At 46.7% G+C, this 19,826-nt stretch overlaps 1 protein-coding gene across 2 annotated transcripts; it reads right to left on the reverse strand.

The window, feature by feature from the left end:
* Positions 1–1,283: 1,283 nt before the first annotated feature.
* Positions 1,284–19,629, reverse strand: PTPN22 (protein tyrosine phosphatase non-receptor type 22). 2 transcript variants are annotated; one of them, XM_030473608.1, is made up of 22 exons: positions 19,237–19,629; positions 15,772–15,880; positions 15,414–15,490; positions 14,357–14,452; positions 13,863–13,901; positions 13,451–13,522; positions 13,297–13,356; positions 12,735–12,877; positions 12,229–12,295; positions 11,307–11,384; positions 10,292–10,384; positions 8,808–8,884; positions 7,283–8,043; positions 6,195–6,278; positions 5,924–6,054; positions 5,363–5,390; positions 4,891–4,971; positions 4,414–4,517; positions 3,738–3,768; positions 2,940–3,017; positions 2,196–2,260; positions 1,284–1,986 (listed from the first exon to the last, which is right to left on the reverse strand). In XM_030473608.1, the coding sequence occupies exons 1-21, from the start codon at positions 19,507–19,509 to the stop codon at positions 2,196–2,198; spliced, it is 2,547 nt and encodes an 848-aa protein (XP_030329468.1). In that variant the 5' UTR covers positions 19,510–19,629; the 3' UTR covers positions 1,284–1,986. The 2 variants fall into 2 exon arrangements, with proteins under 2 accessions (XP_030329468.1, XP_030329469.1); XM_030473609.1 differs by lacking the exons at positions 1,284–1,986; positions 2,196–2,260; positions 5,363–5,390 and having other exon boundaries at positions 2,969–3,017.
* Positions 19,630–19,826: the final 197 nt, after the last annotated feature.

The raw sequence follows: 19,826 nt of genomic DNA on the forward strand, positions 1-19,826 counted from the left end.
GTGCAGAAGAGGCCCAGCACCAGCTTTTTATTCTGGCTCTTTGGCTTTGGGAGCAGGGCCCGGACGTTCATGCTCAATGCTAAGGGCTCGGCACAGCCTCGAGCCTGCATTGTAGAGGAAGCAGGCAATTCGACTTTTAGGTGGGAAAGCGAGGAGCGAGAGCAATGCCAGTGGCACCGTTGCGGAGCTCACCATGTGCAGAAGAGGCCCAGCACCAGCTTTCAGTCCTGGCTCTTCGGTTGTGGGAGCAGGGCCTGGACGTTCATGCTCAATGCGACGGGCTCGCCACAGCCTCATGTGGGCACCATAGATGTTGCATTCAATTGGACTTTTAGGTGGGAAAGCGAGGAGCGAGAGCAATGCCGGTGGCACCATTGCAGAGCTCACCATGTGCAGAAGAGGCCCAGCACCAGCTTTTTATTCTGGCTCTTTGGCTGTGGGAGCAGGGCCCTGACGTTCGTGCTCAATGAGACGGGCTCGGCACAGCCTCCAGTCTGCATCGTAAATGCTGCATTCAATTGGACTTTTAAGTGGGAAAGCGAGGAGTGAGATCAATGCCGGTGGCACCATTGCGGAGCTCACCATGTGCAGAAGAGACCCAGGACCAGCTTTCAGTCCTGGCTCTTCTGTTTTGTTCTATTGAAAAAGTGGGTGACTTAAGTGAAAAAGAAGGCAGGTTGCTTTTGGGCTGTATGGGCCATTGCCCCAGCAAAAGTAGCTTTAAACCAGCTTGAGGTCTCTGTTCCCAGAGCAGGCAGCAGATTGCTCTCAAACAAATTCCCCAAATCCCACTTTGAATCAGAGAATTCCAGGTTGGAAGGAAACTAAAGGATCATCTGTCCAATCTTTCCAGGCAAAGCATGACCTAGACTAGATGTCCCAGCACCCTGTCCAGCCAAATCTTAACAGTGTCCGGTGTTGGGGAATCCACCACTTCCCTGGGGAGATTATTCCAATGGCTGGTCGCATTGGGGAAAATTTTCTTCTTGCGTCCTGTCAGAATCTCCCCAGGAGTAACTTCTGCCCATCACCCCTCATCTTTTCCATGGGACTCCTTGTCAAAAGGGAGTTTCTGTTGCCTCTGTAGCCACCCTTTAAATACTGGAACATGGTGACAAGGTCTCCGCTGAGCCTTCTCTTCTCTAGGCTGAACAAACCCAGCTCTCAGCCTTTCCTCCACGCTTTCCCAGCCCTTGGATCATCTTTGCGGCCCTCCTCTGGACCCTCTCGAACCTGTCCACATCTTTTTTGTATAGCAAGGACCAAAACTGAATACAGTATTCCAGGTAGATATTTATTTTTTTTTTAAATAAAAGGGAAAAAACAAAAAAAGGAAACCTTTTTTAAAAAAAATCAAACCTACTTTGTTTTCCTCTTTCTACAGAAAAATAATCATACAAAGTCATTTTCAACATCTTTATCCCTCCCCACTGAGGATATAAGTAGCAGTGGAATTTGTCTAGAAATCTTGTCATCTGAGATAACCATCTGAAATTTTGTGCTACAGTCACAAATCCTTAAAAACTGCATTGCTTTAAAACCACAATATTTTGCTTGCTGTGGTGGTGTTTTGGGTTTGGGGTTTTTTTTTTCAGACAGCAAGGGCAGTTTGATCAGGGAATTCTGCAGCCTGGTAGACTGGCTTAGTTTCTGTATGATCAATCGGCATCTTGGTCTTAGTGACCAAAAATCTAGATAAACTGATTCACTCAAATGAAAAAAAACTTAAAAATTATTTCTGAAATCTGAGATGCTCATCTTTTTCAGTCCAAGTGATGTAAACATTTAAGGAATTTGACTCTGTAAGTGTCTTTGATTATGGCAAACCTACACAGGTGAGTGAAGTCACACAGATGCTGTGGCTACACGATCCGGAGTCTCATTCCGCTTTGGTCCACTCTGTTGGCCTTCCATACCATTCGGTAGTCTTCACTAGATCCTATCACCAGTTTCCACTGCTGTTTCAGAAAGCTCAAATCCATCCTTCTGCAGAGAATACATTCCAAAACACAACAAAAAAATTAACCCTCCTTAGGATAAAATATCTATTCAGGTTTTCATTTCCATCCTGCTATAGATTAACTGAAAGTACTTAGCTACTGGTACTTTCATACTCTTCTTTACTTCAAAACTTTAGTCAATGAATGAGCAAGTAGTGCCTTACAAATCTGCAACACCAAATCTGTAAAATGTACCTAAATATCCCATGCTGGTGGCGGATTTCTTGGTCCTTTAGGTTTTGAAAATCGATTTGCAAAGCCTAGGAAAAAATTATTTTTCTTTAAGGCAACAAATTCTGTATGGTATAGAAGTTGATCATATAATTCCTTAAGATAATAAGATAACACGGTACTTGAAAATACTTGTAATTTCAGTTCTTTCCCAAACTTTAATACATATATATGGGTGCGTATATATATATATATATATATGACATGGTAGACAAGCAACATCCTGTAGTTGTAAGTCAAATGATGCCAAAAATGTCTATCAGAAAATACCATCATTATAGCATGAATATCAAGATAACTAGATTTTATGCACAATCTAATAAGTATTTGCTCTTTAGTAGATTTTCAAATGGAAAACGGTATTTCTCCTATGCCATATTACACAAGGCAGCAGCCTAATGGCAATGCTGCAGCTTTGTATTTGCCTTCTGCTGTGTCTGTTGCCACATAAAAGCTTTCAGATACAGGGGAGCCAAATACATGCTTCAGACTCTTCACACACCAAGAAACATTTGTCAGAGTAGGTTTCAGTGTTTGTGTTTTCCATCTTCATGTGTTCGTTAAACAGTTTGCAGATGAAGTTGTAAATGTGTAAAAAATAACAAGCATTATTTGCAATGTTTATAATTTGTTAGCATGCTGCCTGGCATTTAGATTTTCAAAAAACAGGTACTTCCTACGCAAAAAAACACAAAGGGAAGAACATACCAAAGTTAAGGAAGGACCTTGAATCGTTTGACGGGGCAGAATCTGGTGCTTTTGTCAGTGAAGATGGACTACAGATGCCTAGAAATGAAAAATCAGACTGAAGCAGTTTGTCACTGTGGTAATACCCCGAAGAGCTGGACTCTGACACAGCTATGGGAAAACACGTACTGCCATACGCACAATGGCAGCAGGCATGGATGATTTTCCAGCTCAAGACAAAATTAAGTACTTTCCACACTAGCAGAGCCGGAGTACCACCCAGTTTTAACAACCTTATTTGCTTGTAGCAGGGAACAAGTGTACTACTGCAGAGCAATCCACTGGGAAATTGCTTGCTCAGTACTTTAAACAGTTTGAACAGTCCTATTTTCAAGCCAAGCACTTTAATTTTAGATCAAAGGGAACCTAATGAGAAACTCCTTCAAACAGATTGGGCAGAGTCCAGGATGGGGCTCACATTCCCACAGCACTCCTGTCCTCCAGTTTTGGAGTATTTGTCCCACAACACTGGTTTGAATGACCTGAGGAATTTGGTAGTTTGGGTACACTGGAGCTGTCCCCAGGGTATCCCAAGGGCATTACAAGGGCACCACAGCATCCTTAGGATGCTGCTAAAGCAGCTATTGCTATACAGATGTGATGGTAGTCAGCTGGCCAGCTCTGTCCTACTCCGAAGTAGGCCGGCGTGCAGTGTTTCACACCGCACAAGTTCAGGATCCCAGAAGTCCAGTCCCATCTATTTCCTTATTTACTTGCTTAAAGTCATCAGGAAGATGCACATTAGCCTGAAAAACTTACTCTTCCTCATGCTTTTCAGTATTTTCAAGCTCTGTGAAAAAAAGAAGAAAAAAGCAAAAGAAGGCTTGATGGAAAACAATGTAGCAAGCAATAGATCAGCTACTATGATAAAGTGTATTTACTGATATAGACACACGTATCTCATCTCATAGAAAGTGGTGTGCCTAGCAGCTGAGACTGAAGGGCAGACTTTTGCCATTCATTTTGTCTCTGGCTCTTTTCCAGAGAATGCCTCCAGTTTGTAGTCTTCTTGCTGTGTTCCTCAACTGCTTTTCTGCCCAACCATAACATCCCAAAGTACAATTGCTCATGAGGATACTTAACTAGGGCCACAAGAGGAGACTGCTGATGAGCAGACTCATGTAGGACACACTCACACTCCACTCGAGCAACTTTTTTCCAAGAAGAACTGGTGCTTCAGGTGGACATAGCACCAAGGAATAACCCTTTGCATGGGCATGGCTGTGTTGCTGTGTTCCTACTGCAGGCAGTGGATTTGTTTGCAAGTTCTACTGCAGACTATTTCTAGCAGTCTTGTTTCCTTGCCATAAACAAGGGGGTATCAAAACAGCCAATTTTCACAAGGTTAGCAGTGAGAAAGTAGCAATAGCTGTAGCTAGAATGACTTCTTCTCACCCTGTCCATTTTCAATAGCTTTGTCTTGTCTTGTTTTTACCTTGCTTCTCCTGAAGCATTTAGTAGACTCTTTTGATGATGTTTTGGCAGCATTGCTCTCCAAGCCCACAGGACACGTAGAATTTCTTGCAGCAGGTTGCAGACCTGGGTACACACATAAGAACATTTGCAGTGGTCTTTTATGAATCCTTCTGCCTTTGTTGTTGCTTTTTATTTCCTCTAATGCAGCAATTTTAAGAATTTCCAGCAGGTCCCCCATTTCATTGAATCACAGACTGGTTTGGGTTGGAAAGGACCTTAAAGATCATCCAGTTCCAACCCCCTGCCATGGGCAGGGACACCTTCCATTAGACCAGGCTGCTCCAGTTGCATTCATTTTCTTTATATCTGCTGAACTCTCCTGCAGTTAAGTTGGTAATGCTTTGAACAAAGGGGCCACGATCTCCTCAGCTATCTACAGGTTTAGGTGTAAGTGTAAGATCTTGGTTACATGCTGAGAAAAGAACTTGTCACTCACTTGCAGCATCAGCAAGAACAAATGACTTCGGGGTTCTTTCAGGAAGCGGGGGAGGAGAGCTAGAGCAATCCCAGGTTGTCTCTGAGAAAGCAAAGATAAAAGAGTTGGTTGCCTAACTTTAAATATACATATGTCTCAGTTTACTGAGAGGTCCACAGCACTCTACCCAGCATATCTCAGTCATCTCAGAGGAAACACACAACATGAAGCAAAAGACAATGATAACCCAATGATGAGGAACATCATCGTGCACAGGGTGAGGCAAGAGCTGATTAGGAAATAAAAACCTACCAGTTTCTTTGGTTGTAGAACTGTCTAGTTCTGTTTAAAATTATTTACTTGCAGAACTATTTAGCAACACAAAATTTCCATTGACTGAGCACAAACCGTAAAGACATTTACTGAATATGGTAAAGCAGTACAGAGCAGACCTTATTTCCAAAGATAGCTTATCCCAGCATTAAACTTATACCTGTTTGTGGGCTCTGAAGCTTCACGCTCTGAAAACAAAAAACAGGGAAGGTATTTAAAATTCCCACCACCAAATGTCATTCTCTTGCACACAGGCAAGCCAGAGAAGACAAGGAAATGATGTTATGTGCAAACACCCTCCCACACACACCTCCATACTCATGTAATGGAAGATAGACTTACGCCTTATTGTTTCACTTTACAAAGCTATAATTCAACACTGGGATGATCAAAGATGCCTAAATTTTGTTCAGCTCCTGCCTGTTCCCCAGGGCAGTGTAAACCTCAGTGGATCACTAACTTCCTGTCTTCATTATCCTTCTCTAAATGAGTGACAGTATGTATGGGATTTACAACCCCAAAAGATAATGTTTGGTGTAAAGTAGGTGTTGGTAAGGAGGAGCCTGACTGAGACCACATCTTCTTTCCAGTCCTGAGCCCTGAAATAATTTATGGAAGGTACACAGTGCCAAAACTGGGGTCTTTCTCACAGACAGAAACACAATAAGGAAATTGGCATAGTGATAGTGCTGGAGAAGAGGTAGAAAAACCACTTTCTTACCTTACATGGTCTCAGTCTCACTAAGTCATTGAACACCTCTGAGTGAGACTCACCACCCCACTCCAGAGAGGTTCCGATATGTGTGTTTCTGGCTGGAAGCTGGAAATCAGAAGTTGCCAGAGGAAGTTGTCCTAGAAGCAATTGAACACAAAGAGGTCATTTCCCATCCCAAGCAGCCAGGGCAAAGGCACAGCCAGATGCTACGATACCAAACAAACAACGGAAGAGCCCTCAGAGCACTTCTTAGCCCCTGCTTTTTAAATGCACTTACCAGAGTCACTGGCCACAATAAAGGACTCGGGGGTTCGCTCAGGCAGGGGTGGAGGATCATCATCATCTGGCTTTGGCAGTGTGGCTAATTGGAGAGACAGGGACATTCATGGCACAACACAGCAGCAGAACTACAGACCTTTTAGAGACTCAGAGCTGGCTGTTGTTGCCCAACCATGCACCAGAGATGGTGGTGAAACACCTCTAAACTGTAGTTAAAGACCCAAATACCCCTTGGCACCAATTCACCTGCCACTAGCTACGTGGCCCTAAGGGGAGACTTCCAGCAGTGTTGGCTGCAGAATTCCCATTGCACAGGGGCAAATGAGCCCAGCACGCAGCCAAGCCCACAGCTGGCAGTACCATTACTGCTTGGCTTGTGCTGCAACTCCCATAACTTCTTGAGTCTCTAGCATCTAGATTAGGAGCACACTGTTGTGATGCTGAATGCTAAATAGCCTGAGTAGGACAAAGCTGAGCAAATGCCAAAGCTGTGGCATTGGCATTTGGGAAATATCCAACTGGGCCAGGACTGACCAGACCAAGGAATAATTAATTTTACCTTCTACATACTGCAGGTCGTGATTTTAAGGCTACAGAACCGGGCAAAAAAAATAACGTTAAAGACCTGGTTCTCTCAGTGTCAGTGGGATGTCAGCATCCTGCTGCACGATACTACAGGAAGGAGTGGGTTTTGAGCTGGAAACTAGATCCTCAGAGAAAACCATTTCTGGGAGCTTTCTGAACATTTCTTGGAGCACTCTTGTTTTAATAATTGGTTGGCACCAATCCCTGCCTGCCTTTGAGAGCTGTACCGAGGTAGACACAGGAGTCCAGAGCAGCTGCGTAATGCAAAACCCCAAATCATGCTGTTCTAAAAATGTTGCTTTGTTTTTATAGAAAAAATTTAAGGCAGGAAGAAACGAGTGCAAGGATGAAACCAGTTGCTCCCTCAGCTCCCATGGGAATGCAGTCCCAAGGAGCAGCTACAGCCCTGCCTGGACACCAAAAGACATCATTTGCCACCCCTTCCAGTATGCCACAATCCAGAGGGACCAAGCCCAGCTTGTCACATGCCACACCACTTACTCAGGGAGGATATCCTCTCATCCTTCAGCAGGGGAGTGTGGTGAGATGCAGATCTGGATGGTAGGGAGCTGGCCACAGCAGGCTGTGGTGGGGCACTCACAGCACAAGGAGGGAGAAGTGCATCCTGGCCCTCCACAAAGCACGCAGTAAACACCGGGGACGTGGGTTCATCTGGGGAGAGTGAAGAGAAGTAGGGGTCTTCTGCTGAGCAGAAGCAAGAGTAAGGACGTTGCCCATAGTCCCTGTGGCTTGGATGGCCATCCACTTCTTTCCTCAAGTGGTTCAGCTCAACAGGGGAAAATCCGTACTGCTTCTTCATCCGAAAGCTTGAGGAACAGGCATTTGGCAACTGTGAACTCAAAACAGGCTTTGCATCCCCTCTGTCCCATTCCCAGCCTTTTCCCCGCTGTGCCAGCACAAAAGGGGTCGATGCAGTCCATGTCAGAGGTGCTCTGCCATGAGGTCCTCTCCTGCCTGCTCCCGTTGGCTCCAGGTTCAGAGGCAGCTGCTCAGGAGAGATGTGGTTGAACTCCAAACTATGGTGTTTCTGAAGAGCATCCCCAGTGCCCCACTTCTCAGCATTTGCTGCCTTCCTGCAGGTGATGAAGTTCAAAGCGCTGAAGGAGGTGGCCTGTCTGATGGGAGGGACTCCACATCCAGAGCTCTCATGTACTCCTGTGGCAGACAACGATGTCAGGGATGCTTTGCCTTGTACCACCGGAGGACAACGCTGATGCACATCTTGCTTCTCTTGCTCTGAGCTGCAATAAAGCGCCATGATGTGAAGTCAAAGCCACCTAGTTACTCAGAAATCAAGGCCCCACAACATTGCTCCTAAGATCAGATCCATCCCCCAGGAACGTAGAGCCTGGCTCAGCCTCAAGCAAGGAGTGCAGGGAAGGACTTTGCACCCTAGTGCTCCATTTGAACACCATTAAATGGTGAACAGAGAAGGCCCCTTTATGCACGTAAACTATACCAAAAACCAAAATCATTTACAGAAAGCAGACACTGCAAACCAAACCATGCCTGCAGAAAGATCCTGTCACCCTCTGAAGCTGCCCATGTTGGCAAATTGGATTTCTCAGGCTACAGCAAGAGGCACTGGAGCAGCCCATGCAAATGAAAGATGGGACCAATCTAGGAGCACAGCTCCAGGCAGAGGGCTGAGATGAACGAGCACTGGGGTGTCTCCATGTGTGAGCTTTTTTGTACTGCTCTGCAACATGTTTTCAGTTCATATGTTGGAAAAACATGAAACACACCCAAGGGCAGAAGAGCGAGATACATGATGGCATGCAGAGACTCAGTCTTGGAGACACATCAGTAAGAAGAGCAGGAAATATGTTAGGAACAAATGTGAGAGTCAAAGTAGGACTCAAGGGAGGCTGCAGATCCTGCTGACAACTGAAAGGCAGCATTCAAACAGAACTGTGTCACAAAACACACATTAAAAAGGCGCTTCCTGAAATCCTGTGAGTGACTGAAAACACTAACCCAGGGGATACTTGTGCTATGGCCTTACCAGGTTAATAAACTCAGGGCATAAATATCTTCCACTGGACTCAGAAGTGGCTTGACTACAGGATGCTTTGCTTGTACCTAGTGAAAGAAAAGGTTAGAAAACAAGAGTGAGGAGGAAGAATGCAAAGAACACGAACAGTCTATTTCAGGACCTGGAATTTGTGCCAACTACTTTTAATTATTAATGCAGTTTGGAAATGACAAACACCAACTTGAAAACACCAAGTTGGAGCTGAAAACTGGGTTCAGGATCTCCGGAACAGCAATTCCTGTCCGCACCGTTTTCAAATGAGAGCCCATCAAACCATACGAAATGAGACCCCATCCAGCTCTTCCAAACACCTGCAAAACAGCCTGCACAGACCACTCTGCCTGCAGGACCCCACCGGTCTGGCTAGTTGGGCACTGGTTTCATTTGTGACACTTCAGGTCGTGCTCATCCCCTCTGCTCTGCAAAGTGCTTTCAGAGGGCTGTGAGGTTTAGGCAGGGAAGAGGTTTGGGCAGGAGCTACAAAATCACATCTAGACTTGAGCCATTTTCTGCATTTTATGTCAACCTGATCTTGCGCCTCCTTTGCTTACAGGCTGTTCACAACTCATAGAGTCTCTTCACAGCTCTTTCCTCACTCAGCTTTGGCTTGGAACATCCTGCAAATCCTATGGCAAAACTAAGGCACAAGTCCCATAGCAGGATCCTGTTCCCAATTCTTTAGACAAAAGCTTCTGACAAAACAAGCTAACTGTAATCTTTAGCCTTTGCAATGCATTTGATTCAGCCAGCTTGCAAACAGCTACACAGGAAAGGTAAGGTTTGTGCCAGCAGTCACAGAAGAACAACAAAAGCAAAGCAAAGCTTAACCGTGGATGTTTTGGATGTTCCTGTTTATATGCAACTTCATACCAAGCCCCTATTGTTTTTCCTTGGAGGTGTATCAGATTTGAAAGACTTTGACATGGTTTTCACAAGATATTTTAGCCTTCTCTCTCCCACAGACAGGCTGCAATGCTAATTGCCTCACTCGCATACTCCAATGCTGCAGGCTAATACTTCTAGCCATACCACCTTGTGCACCCAAGCTTCCCAACCTAGACAGGAAAGTCATCCTGTCACTTGCAAGCATTCCATGAAAACAAGTCTCACTGGCAAATCCACATCGAAATCAGCTGCTGCTGTAGAAAGCTGGTGCTTTTCTATTCACTCATTACATTGAACAACTATAAAAGTATACAGAAAATGGGCTTGAGACTGAAGGAAATTTAGCTCTTGCTTGAGGCTAAATCCTGTGATAAGCATTGCACATTCAGAGAAACAGCTGGATTCTCATGAGTTAACTTGAAAAGAGACTCAGTTTGGGCATCAAAGATAGCAGAAAACATGGGGATTCATTCCAGGTCTGCAGAGGAGACCTCTGCAGAAGGCATCTAGGTTAGAGCTGGTGTGCCCAAGCCTGCAAGAGGTGGCGTGTTTATCATGGGGACTTTTACCTGTGAAGCAGCAGAATCTTCCTGGGCATCGAGTGCTTTAATCTGCCTTTTGAAGAGCTCAATCACTGCATCATAAACCAGCTCATACTGCTCCTGTGTTCCAGACAAATAAACCAGACATGAGAGCCAGCATCTGCAGCACCCAAATGGTCACCTGTTACCCAAATCAAGCATCAGCCCCTGAGAGAAGCTGCCACTTTCCAGTCCACCAGCAGGGTAAATTCTCAGAAGGCGTAGAAGCCACAACTTTCAAAGGGTTCAGACTGAAGCACTTGGGGTTTTTTGGGTGCATAAACAATGCTGTTCTGCACTGAGCTTCCTCTCAGCTTCTCAGCTAAGAGGAGTTCCCACTTGATTTCCTGGACAGTCCCTAGTTTCACAGCATTCACATTTGATAAGTCAGACTGCAAGCACTAAGCTCCAGCTGCGGACAAGGAAATGCTCAGCTACCAAATTAATTTCTGCAAAATCAATCTTCTGTTCAGAAAAAGGACCTTACAGAACATCTACACACTCCAGTTCCCAGCAGCACAACCGCTCTGTGTTTCATAGAATCACAGAATTGTAGAATAGTTAGGTTTGCAAAGGACCTTAAGATCATCTAGTTCCAACCCCCTGCCATGGGCAGGGACCTCTCACACTAGACTTTGTCACTCAAGACTCTGTCCAACCTGGCCTTGAACACTGCCAGGGATGGAGCATTCACCACTTCTTTGGGCACCCTGTGCCAGCACCTCAGCACCCTCACAGTAAAGAGCTTCTTCCTTATATCTAACCTGAACTTCCCCTGTTTAAGTTTAAACCCATCACCCCTTGTCCTATCACTACAGTCCCTGATGAAGGTCCCTCTCCAGCATCCTTGTAGCCCCCTCCAGACACTGGAAGCTGCTCTGAGGTCTCCACGCAGCTTCTCTTCTCCAGGCTGAACAGTTCCTATTGCGGACCTTCCTGGTGAACAGCTGAGGCCCCAGTATGGACACCTGAGGTCCCAGCAGGTGAAATTTCCCAGACGTACCTTGGTCTGCACTATGGAAGGCCTTTGTGTGCGCATTTCCTGGATCAGACTAAAAACACTGAAGTTCACTGGAACAATCTTGCAAGAAAGAGAAAAGACATAAACATACAGACAGGTCTAATTCCAAGCAGCTTCCATGCCATGATGCAGTTTAGAGAAGTGTCTAAAATTCAGGGCTGCCATTACAAAATTTTTTAACCAAAGACCTGCTTGAAGAGCTATTTTTCATTAGGAACCAGCTTGCCTCCTCCCTCCTGCCTTGTGCTCCACAGCAAATACACTTTTGATATCAGCATTGGTAACAGCTGTGAATAGCATGAAAGACAAGACACTGATTTCCCAGATCAGTGGCTTCAGGGTTGCTGTAGTACAGAGAGCAGCCTCTCCTCTGCACCCCAGCAGCCTGCTGCATGGACAGGGATTACTCCACATCCATTTTTACTGAAGAGTCAGAGTAAAGCAAGGTATTAGTTTGGAAATGCTGGATTTCTGATGCGTAAGTGCAGAGAGACAAATGCAGCCAGTAAAGTCATATTGAAGACTGAAGGCCAGCGCAGAGCCACACTCCATGATCTGAAGGTCCTGCCAGAAGGAGCAATGGGAGTGCTGCCCCACCAGAACAAGCATCAGGGACTACTCCCATTGGGATGGGGAAGAGAGCAATGGCAATGGACTGATGCAGAGCCTAAAGAGAAAGAAGCAGCACAAACTGGGAGTGGGATATCACTGGTTTGACCACTGCCATTCTCCAGTCAGGCTGCAGGGAATTTGCATTCGTGGCTGTCATCTGAAATACATCTGCGTGCAACCAGACTGGGTGAAAGGGAGACTGATGGGAGGGAGGAGGCGAGGAGGAGGCAGAGAGATGGAGCGCTGCTGCAGGCAGACGCTGTAGGGAGGCACAGACCAGGCTGACACTCACCCCATCCTTCAGCAGCTTCTGCGTGTAGTCGACTGCACAGATGACTCCTGTTCTCCCGCAGCCTGCACTGCAATGACAGTCACAGCAGGGTTGCTAGCAGAGGTCAGAGGGTGGGCATGCTGTGTTTTCTGACAAGGATATTTGAAAAAGATCCACAGCCTCCTGTGACCCTCCCATCCCACACCGCAGTGGGTGCAGACCTTCACAACAGCCCTGCGCACATCGCATGCTCTTGCAAACAGGCTTGGTCTTCCTGTGGTAGGACATGGACATGCCCAGTGTCTCTTAACTACACATGTTATTGCTGGCCTGCTGCTACCTGTCTCCATTCCTGCCACCCAGCTGTGCTAGCTGTCCTCAGAGGACACCTTTGCCTTAGGACTCCTTACAAGAGGAGCTTGGTGCAGGCTTGCATGCACTTCCACCCCTACTGCAGCTGCTTAAGAAGCAAGAGCATGGAGGACTGAGGTCTAGCAGCACTTCCCCACCAGTGACCACTCACCCACCTGCAGTGGATGCAGATGGGGACGCTGTCACCTGGCTGGTAGCAGCGAATCTCGCCAACGAGCTCCAGGATGGGGTCAATAGATGAGGGAACATTGTGGTCAGGCCAGTTTTTATAGTGGAACTGGTAGACGGTGCGGATTTCCTGCAAAAGAGTAACAAGTGACAGGACAAGAGGAAACAGTCTCAAGCTGCACCCGGGTATGTTTAGACTGGAAATTAGGAACAATTTCTTCCCCAAGAGAGTGCTCAGGCATTGGAACAGGCTGCCCAGGGCAGTGCTGGAGTCCATTCCTGGAAGTGTTCACAAACCATGTGTCCGAGGCCCTCAGTGCCATGGGTTAGTGGTGGCCTTGGCAGTGCTGGGAATGGTTGGACTGGATGAGCTTAAAGGTCTTTTCCAGCCTGTCGGTTCTATGATTCTAGGAGCACTGGCAGGGTCTGGGGCCACCCCGTGCCACCAAGGGGATGCTGCCGCAGCTCCCCCAGGCGCAGGCTGGGATGTCAGCACACGTAGGGGAAGCTGGTGTGCTGCAGGGGAAGCTGGTGTCCTCTCCTACTTACCTCATTCAGGGTCACCTTTAACCTCCTAATCACATACTCATTTTTCTTCTCTTCAGCTTTCTGCAGAACAAGAAGTTAGAGTCACATTTTCTGCAGATGACACGAGTTTCCAGCACATGTGATGTGACATGGTGCTGGTGGCCGCTGTACTCACACAGGCAATGGAGAAAGGACCGCACTGCAGGGGAGAGCCATCCACCTCTGCCCAGTACCGCTCACATTTCTTCTGTGGAGAGAAGCAGGATGTATTTGGTTATTCACCACTAGCCTACCCACACCACCAGCCTACCCACACCATCACACTTTGCAGGACAAAACTTGTGCTGGGAGGAGGCCTGGCTCTTGCTCCAGCCTCCCCTTCCCTGGAGCCATCACTGCTGCTTTTTCCCTTCCAAAGAGGCCAGCTAGACTACTGGGAATGGTTTAAGAATCTGCAGCTGGAGACTCAGGAAACATCTTGAATCAAACAGAAACTTGCTGTTGCTAATAAGATTTATTACAAATTGCATCTCCCCACCCTGCACTGGCACTGTCACAGCGTAGGCCATCTCTGACACGTTACTCACCTTTCCCATTTCAAACTCCATACAAGCCATGACCACAATCTGCAGAAAGAAGATTCATTAGAAAAGTCTGAACCCAAGTTTCTTATCCAGACAGCAAAATCAAATTCATCACTTGCAGGTACTTATCAGCAGTGAGGAAGTTCTGTGGACTGCCCTTCCCACAGTCCTGGACTGCCTGGGTGCAAGGACCTTTCCTACTCAGAGCCCGAATGCAGACAGCCACAAGCAGATCCCTATCTCAGCATGAGTGTGGAGGGGGCTCAAAGGAAGGATGTGGAGCACACACAATACCTGGAGTAAAACCCTGACACTCCCACTGTCTGCTTAGTCAAAAAGGCCTTCTGGCTGGCTGTATGGACAACTTTTCACAAAAAACCAAACAAACATACAAAACCCCCCCCCAAAAAAACAAAAGCCAACAACTCAACAAAACACACACACACACACACACACACACACACAAAAAAAAAAAGGCATATAAATCTGCACCTTACCAGGACTTCATACTCCCAAATCATCCTCCAAAAGTCAATGACAGTAGTGGGGAGAGGACCCTGGGTTGCAATGTACGCTCTTGGCCCATAGATGCCCTAAAACAGCATTCAAATCAGACATGGAGACACCTTTCTACAGTTCACTAGCAGAAATAAAGTCATTCTTCTTTCTGAATCTTACTTCTACTCAATGAGCCCATTAATCATTTAAAAGGGCTTTTATATAGTTCAATTTTAGGCATCTACAGTAAATTAAGCAACCAGAAACCAACGGTGTGCAAACCTCTCAAAGGCAGACCCAAGCCAGGAAACTGGCTTGAGGTGGGATCTGCTCCCAGAACCACCAGTACTTGCAGTGCATTTGGGAGCTTGAAGGTGATGTTGCCACATCTGCTCCAGCTCTGCAGCTTGGCATATCTGTGGCTGTTGGCCAGAGAACAAACCATGATCCCCATGTGAAGATCTGTTCTTCTGCAGACAAGCTACACAGAGCCCTTGGTCAGAATGGTGGAGAACAAAGGAAACCTTTTATCTATCAGAGGTGGGTCATGAGTGCAGGAAGAGTCCCAAAACACAGGGAGCTCCTGATGGAGAACCAGCCTCCATTGACCTACTCTGTTGCTTGCTGCTGAAGTGGGTCTCAGCTGTGCTGCAGTGCAAGACTTCCTGCCTGTGCACTGGTTTCGGGCAAGGTGACTCTGGCCACAGGCAATTTTGCACCATTGTCACCCACCAAAGTCAGTAACACTGACAAGGAAGTCAGGGCTGTGAACCACAAACTGTTCCACCACCTGCCCTGTGGTCCCTTGCCGGCCCTCCCCACACATCCCTTGCTCTGTAGCCTAGTGCCTCTGTGCTGCAAGGGGTGTTTTTGAAGGGCTCACTGGTTGTACACATCTTCTTTACATCAATTATCCCTCAGCACAGCCCAAAAACTGCTGCATGGTCCTTTCCATCACCACGCAGGACCTGCTCCTCCTGGCACAGCTCAGCCGGGCAGCACTAACAGCTGCTATAAACACCTCTGCACAGCAAAACACCACGAAAGTAGCAATACCTTGATGAAGTTGGCATTGATGTAGTGAGAATCTGTGTCTGATGTAATTAGGGACAGCTCCACTCTGCTGTGGTCAACTGCAAGGCACAAAAGCAGAAGCAGCAGCAGTTACTGTTCATCTATCATGGGAGCTGAGCTCCTCAGGCTCCAGCAAAAGGTGCTTTGGAGGAGCACGTACATCAGAGAGCTCATCCCAGAGCAGATGATGCCTCCTGCTGCATGGAATTGCCACTAATTTAAGGCCAACTGACAGCCAGATACATGCTCACATATGAGCAGCTGTGCAGGCAACTGGAGGATGAGTACAGTGTTGAGCTAGGAATAAAAAAAGGCTGAATAAGAACATACTCCAACCTACAGGGTAAGATGTCCTTGTATCTGTTCTTCTTGATGTTCTCTGGTTGCTCAGATGCTGCTGTAGGGTAGATTTTATCTGATCTGTACTTTGTTGACTGCCTTTTCAGCTTCTATGATGAAAGAAGGGAACAAATTACAGCAGATGTGCTACGTACAACACACTACTTGAGAGTATAGGGGTCAGGTTCACCAGCACAAAGTAAGTCTGCACCATTAATTCTTTCCTAAGTGGCTTTTCACAAGGTACTCAGAGCAAAAATAGAGACAGAAGCTACCTGAGAGTCCCAGCACAGGCTTCTGAGGGATGGAAATTGTGTGCTGAGGCAGTGCCTACATTAGACTCAGGCACGTAGGCTTCAGAAGCGAAATAACGATGCATTTATCCAGCACATAAAGCATCGCCCTCACAAATAAGTGAGACACAGGGGAATCATTCTCAGTATAAATGGCACCCAGGTAAGAGGAGTAGCAATGTTAAACCACCTTTAACAAATGGTATCAGAAAAGACAGATAAATCAGTTGATTTTTCTCACTTTCGTGAAGATACTCCCAGCTGTAGCTGCAAGCAGCAATGTTCAAGCTACTAAAGAGCACAAACAATCAGAGCAAAGCAGCTACATGCACTGATGAAAAAGAAATGAAGAGGAGTCCTAGGATAGACCTTTAGGGGTATGAATCTCTCATCTCTTTCATTTCCAGGATAATGCTGCAGTACTCCTGGAGAATTTAAGCATCTTTTTTCCTGCCAAAGCATAGAATTTTATTTCACTGGCATCAGCTTCTAAATAAGACACATTGTTTGTTACCAGCAACTTCAAAAGCACCATTCTTGCTGTATTTTTTCTTTCATCATTTTCTGTCTACCTCACCACTTTTCTTGCCACCAAGGGGTGCTTTTGATTTACAACAAAAGGATGTTTCTCTAATTGGTGTCTCTACAGTTTCACACTCGGTAGGGCAAATCTCCCTTTCCCACTACTCTGGAGCCATACCTTCGCAGCCCAGACATCACTGCTGGGTTCCAGAGAATCAGCATGACACCCTTGGGATCGGGTGTCTTTATGAAAGGAAGGTGTGCAGGGGTGAAGAGCAAAGGGAAGGGACCATGGACACACCAGAGCTGCAAGGTGAGAGGGTTTATCATGCCTCATGTGTGCCTTATGGTGACCCACCTGAGTTGGAGAGCTCTGTAGCTCGTAAGTACTTGACCAAGCCAAGCAGCCCCTCAGCAATACCACAGATAAAAGCAATGTGTATCTCATCTCCACAGTGATTCTGTGCACAGATATTCCAATTCAGATCCAAGTCACAATTGCTGGTTTTTAACATTAAACTGCAATTTTTAAATGCTAAATTCTTCTCGTCTCCAGCCACATCATCGCAGGAGTCACATCTCACTGAATGGAATGAGCCAGGAAGAAGGTACAGGAGGCCCAGGTCAGACCACATGTCCAGTCTCTATTAATCAAGAACATGGGGGCAGGCACAGTGTGATAGAAGCTGTAGGAGCAGGATGGTTTCTGTAGACTACACATCCCTGTAACCTCCTGAGCTCTTCTGTTGTTGGTCGCATCCTCCCTCTGCCTCCGTCCAATGCACCCCCAACTCCAAGGTAAGCTTTCATGGACGGGACATCTCTTAGTACTGAAGCCAGTCTTCTCACAGCTGAGGTTTTGAATCACCTTAGTTTTCTGTCCCTGCATAAACTGATATAAAACTGCTTGGGAAATGCCTACAGATGAAAAAGACAGAAGAGAAAGCAGGAGGGATCAAACTCTGGCTATGAGACTGCACAAACAGAAAAGGGGGACTTTGAACAAACAAACAAACAAAAAAAAAAAAAAAGACATTTACAGTAATATCACCACAATTTGCATGTACAAATGCTTGTTCACGCAAGGAGAGGGGAGGCACGAGGATGGAGAAATAAATAGCATTGAACATCCCACCCAGTTTGGAAAAGCAAGTCATTGCAGCTGCCTGTTAAGGCTTCTGTGCTTGTAAAAGTGGTAGCAGCTCAGGCCATCCTGGGGAGATCTCTTCCCAGTACAAGGGGAAATGCAGCCTTGACTATTTGTACCTGCCTTTTTGGTCAGGAAATTAGCTGTACATTTGGCTGCTAGAACTAGCCCATGCATGAGAGCTCGGCAGTCTGCACAGCATAGCACAGCCGTAGCACAGCAGCAAGAGGGGGAAATTCAGCAGCCTGTGACAGCACTTTGTTCCGTGGAACAACAGACTGTCATTGCAAGCTCAGATTAATCACTTCCCTCCAACCCAGACAACTGGAAACCAAGCACTAAGCTTTTCCCAAGTATTTGAAGTGCCAGTCTTCACTGCTATGACAAAGCAGGGCTGGATCTTGTGAGAACTAAGTAGCCCCTGTACCCTCCCCAGAGAGCACTGCCTGATGCAGCCCTTGTCTGGGGCGGGGGGCACGGCGCAGCTCAGAGCCAGTGGTTATTCTGGTGTTTGAGACATCTCAGATCTTACAGATGAGCCAGTTTTACCCTTCCCTATGTCTGCTAAAGCCGGGCAACGCCTTTGCTTCTCAGAGCAGCTCAGCCAGCCTGCCAGAACAACCTTCTTCCAGCTGATATATCAACAACCAGTCACCAGCTTTAACTGTGAGACAGCGGTTTGCCAGCTAAGACTGACCCCTGCCACCCAAACAAAGATGTCAGAGAGCTCACAGATCAGCACACTGCACCAATCTCAACCAGCTGGACACTGCAGAATGCAGGGGAAGGTGAGAGCCATCAGCATTTTTTGCTAGTTTTGCATTGAGGGAACAAGAAATTAATTTCCGAGAAGGGCACTGGTGGATGTCACACACATGCACTCATTGAGGATTCATGCATGAGCCCTGCCACGTAGCCAGCACAGTGCTGGAGAAACAGCCCATCCAGGGGCTCAGGTCGCTACCTGCTCATGCCTTAGCCAAGGTGCCCAGTACCAGTGAGAGGTGGAACAACCTCAGGTCCACAGGGTGTTTCTCTGAACACCCGCTGCCTACTCTGCAGGTGGCACAGGACCTGGGGGGGGGATCTGTTGGAATGAAAAAAGGAAAACCTATGACGAGTGCCAACTGGACATCCCTGACAGGAACACGTGTATCACAGATTGCAGTGGGGAGAAGGAGCAGTACCTCCATATTCCTCGCTATATCCCCAGTTCCACTACCAGGCAAAGTGAAACTGTCCTGACAAGCACATTCACAAGGTAGAAAACAGGAAGCACTCAGGTAATCATTTTACAGCAAACAGTTTTACTTCGAATGCAAACTATTAAATGACTCCTGTCTTTACATTCCTTTTACCCCAGTTAACTCTCGTGTCTCTTTGTGCTGCAAAAATTAATAGAAATCTTATTGTCACATGCAAATCACATCCCCACTTGAATGGTGACTGAACAGTTCCCTTTAAAATCAACTGAAACACAAACCTGTGCCTTAGGTGAACTTACCAAAAACTCCTCTGCAAACTTGTCTCGGTTGAGCTTCTTGTCTTGTGCCCTTTCCAGGTTTTGCAGCAGAATCTCCCTTTGGTCCATGTTGCTGGAGACTGAGCACGACTGGGCTGCCCAAACTGGGAACAGACATGTCAAGAGTGTGCGGCAGCGGAAGGCACCAGCCCGGAGAGAACTCGCGGCAGGCTGTGGTTTACCAACTTCATCACAAGTCTTAAAGGAAATTAGTACGTAACAGATATCGTGGTCAAATAACAAAACGCAACACATAAGCTGGGGCCCTCCTTTTAAAACCAGACACGCTTCACGTGAGTCTCGCAGCAAGGGTGGGCAGCCCCGAGCTGTGCCACCAAGGTGGTCAGATGGTGGAGACCGGAGCCAAGCACACCATTTGAGTTCTCTAAGGACCATGTCTAGCCATCACCAGCAGCATCCATGCCCTGGGGTCTGCACTTCACTGCCAGGCAGCTGGGGAAAAGGCTTCAGACTCAGAATGTGCTGCAACAAGAAGAGTCCCCAAAATAGCATGCAAAATCCACAGCTCCCCTTCACCCTTTGCCTGGAAAGGTCAGAACAGATGATCCAGA

The sequence above is a fragment of the Strigops habroptila genome, chromosome 18 (genome assembly GCF_004027225.2).
Source record: "Strigops habroptila isolate Jane chromosome 18, bStrHab1.2.pri, whole genome shotgun sequence".
Lineage (NCBI taxonomy): Eukaryota > Metazoa > Chordata > Aves > Psittaciformes > Psittacidae > Strigops > Strigops habroptila.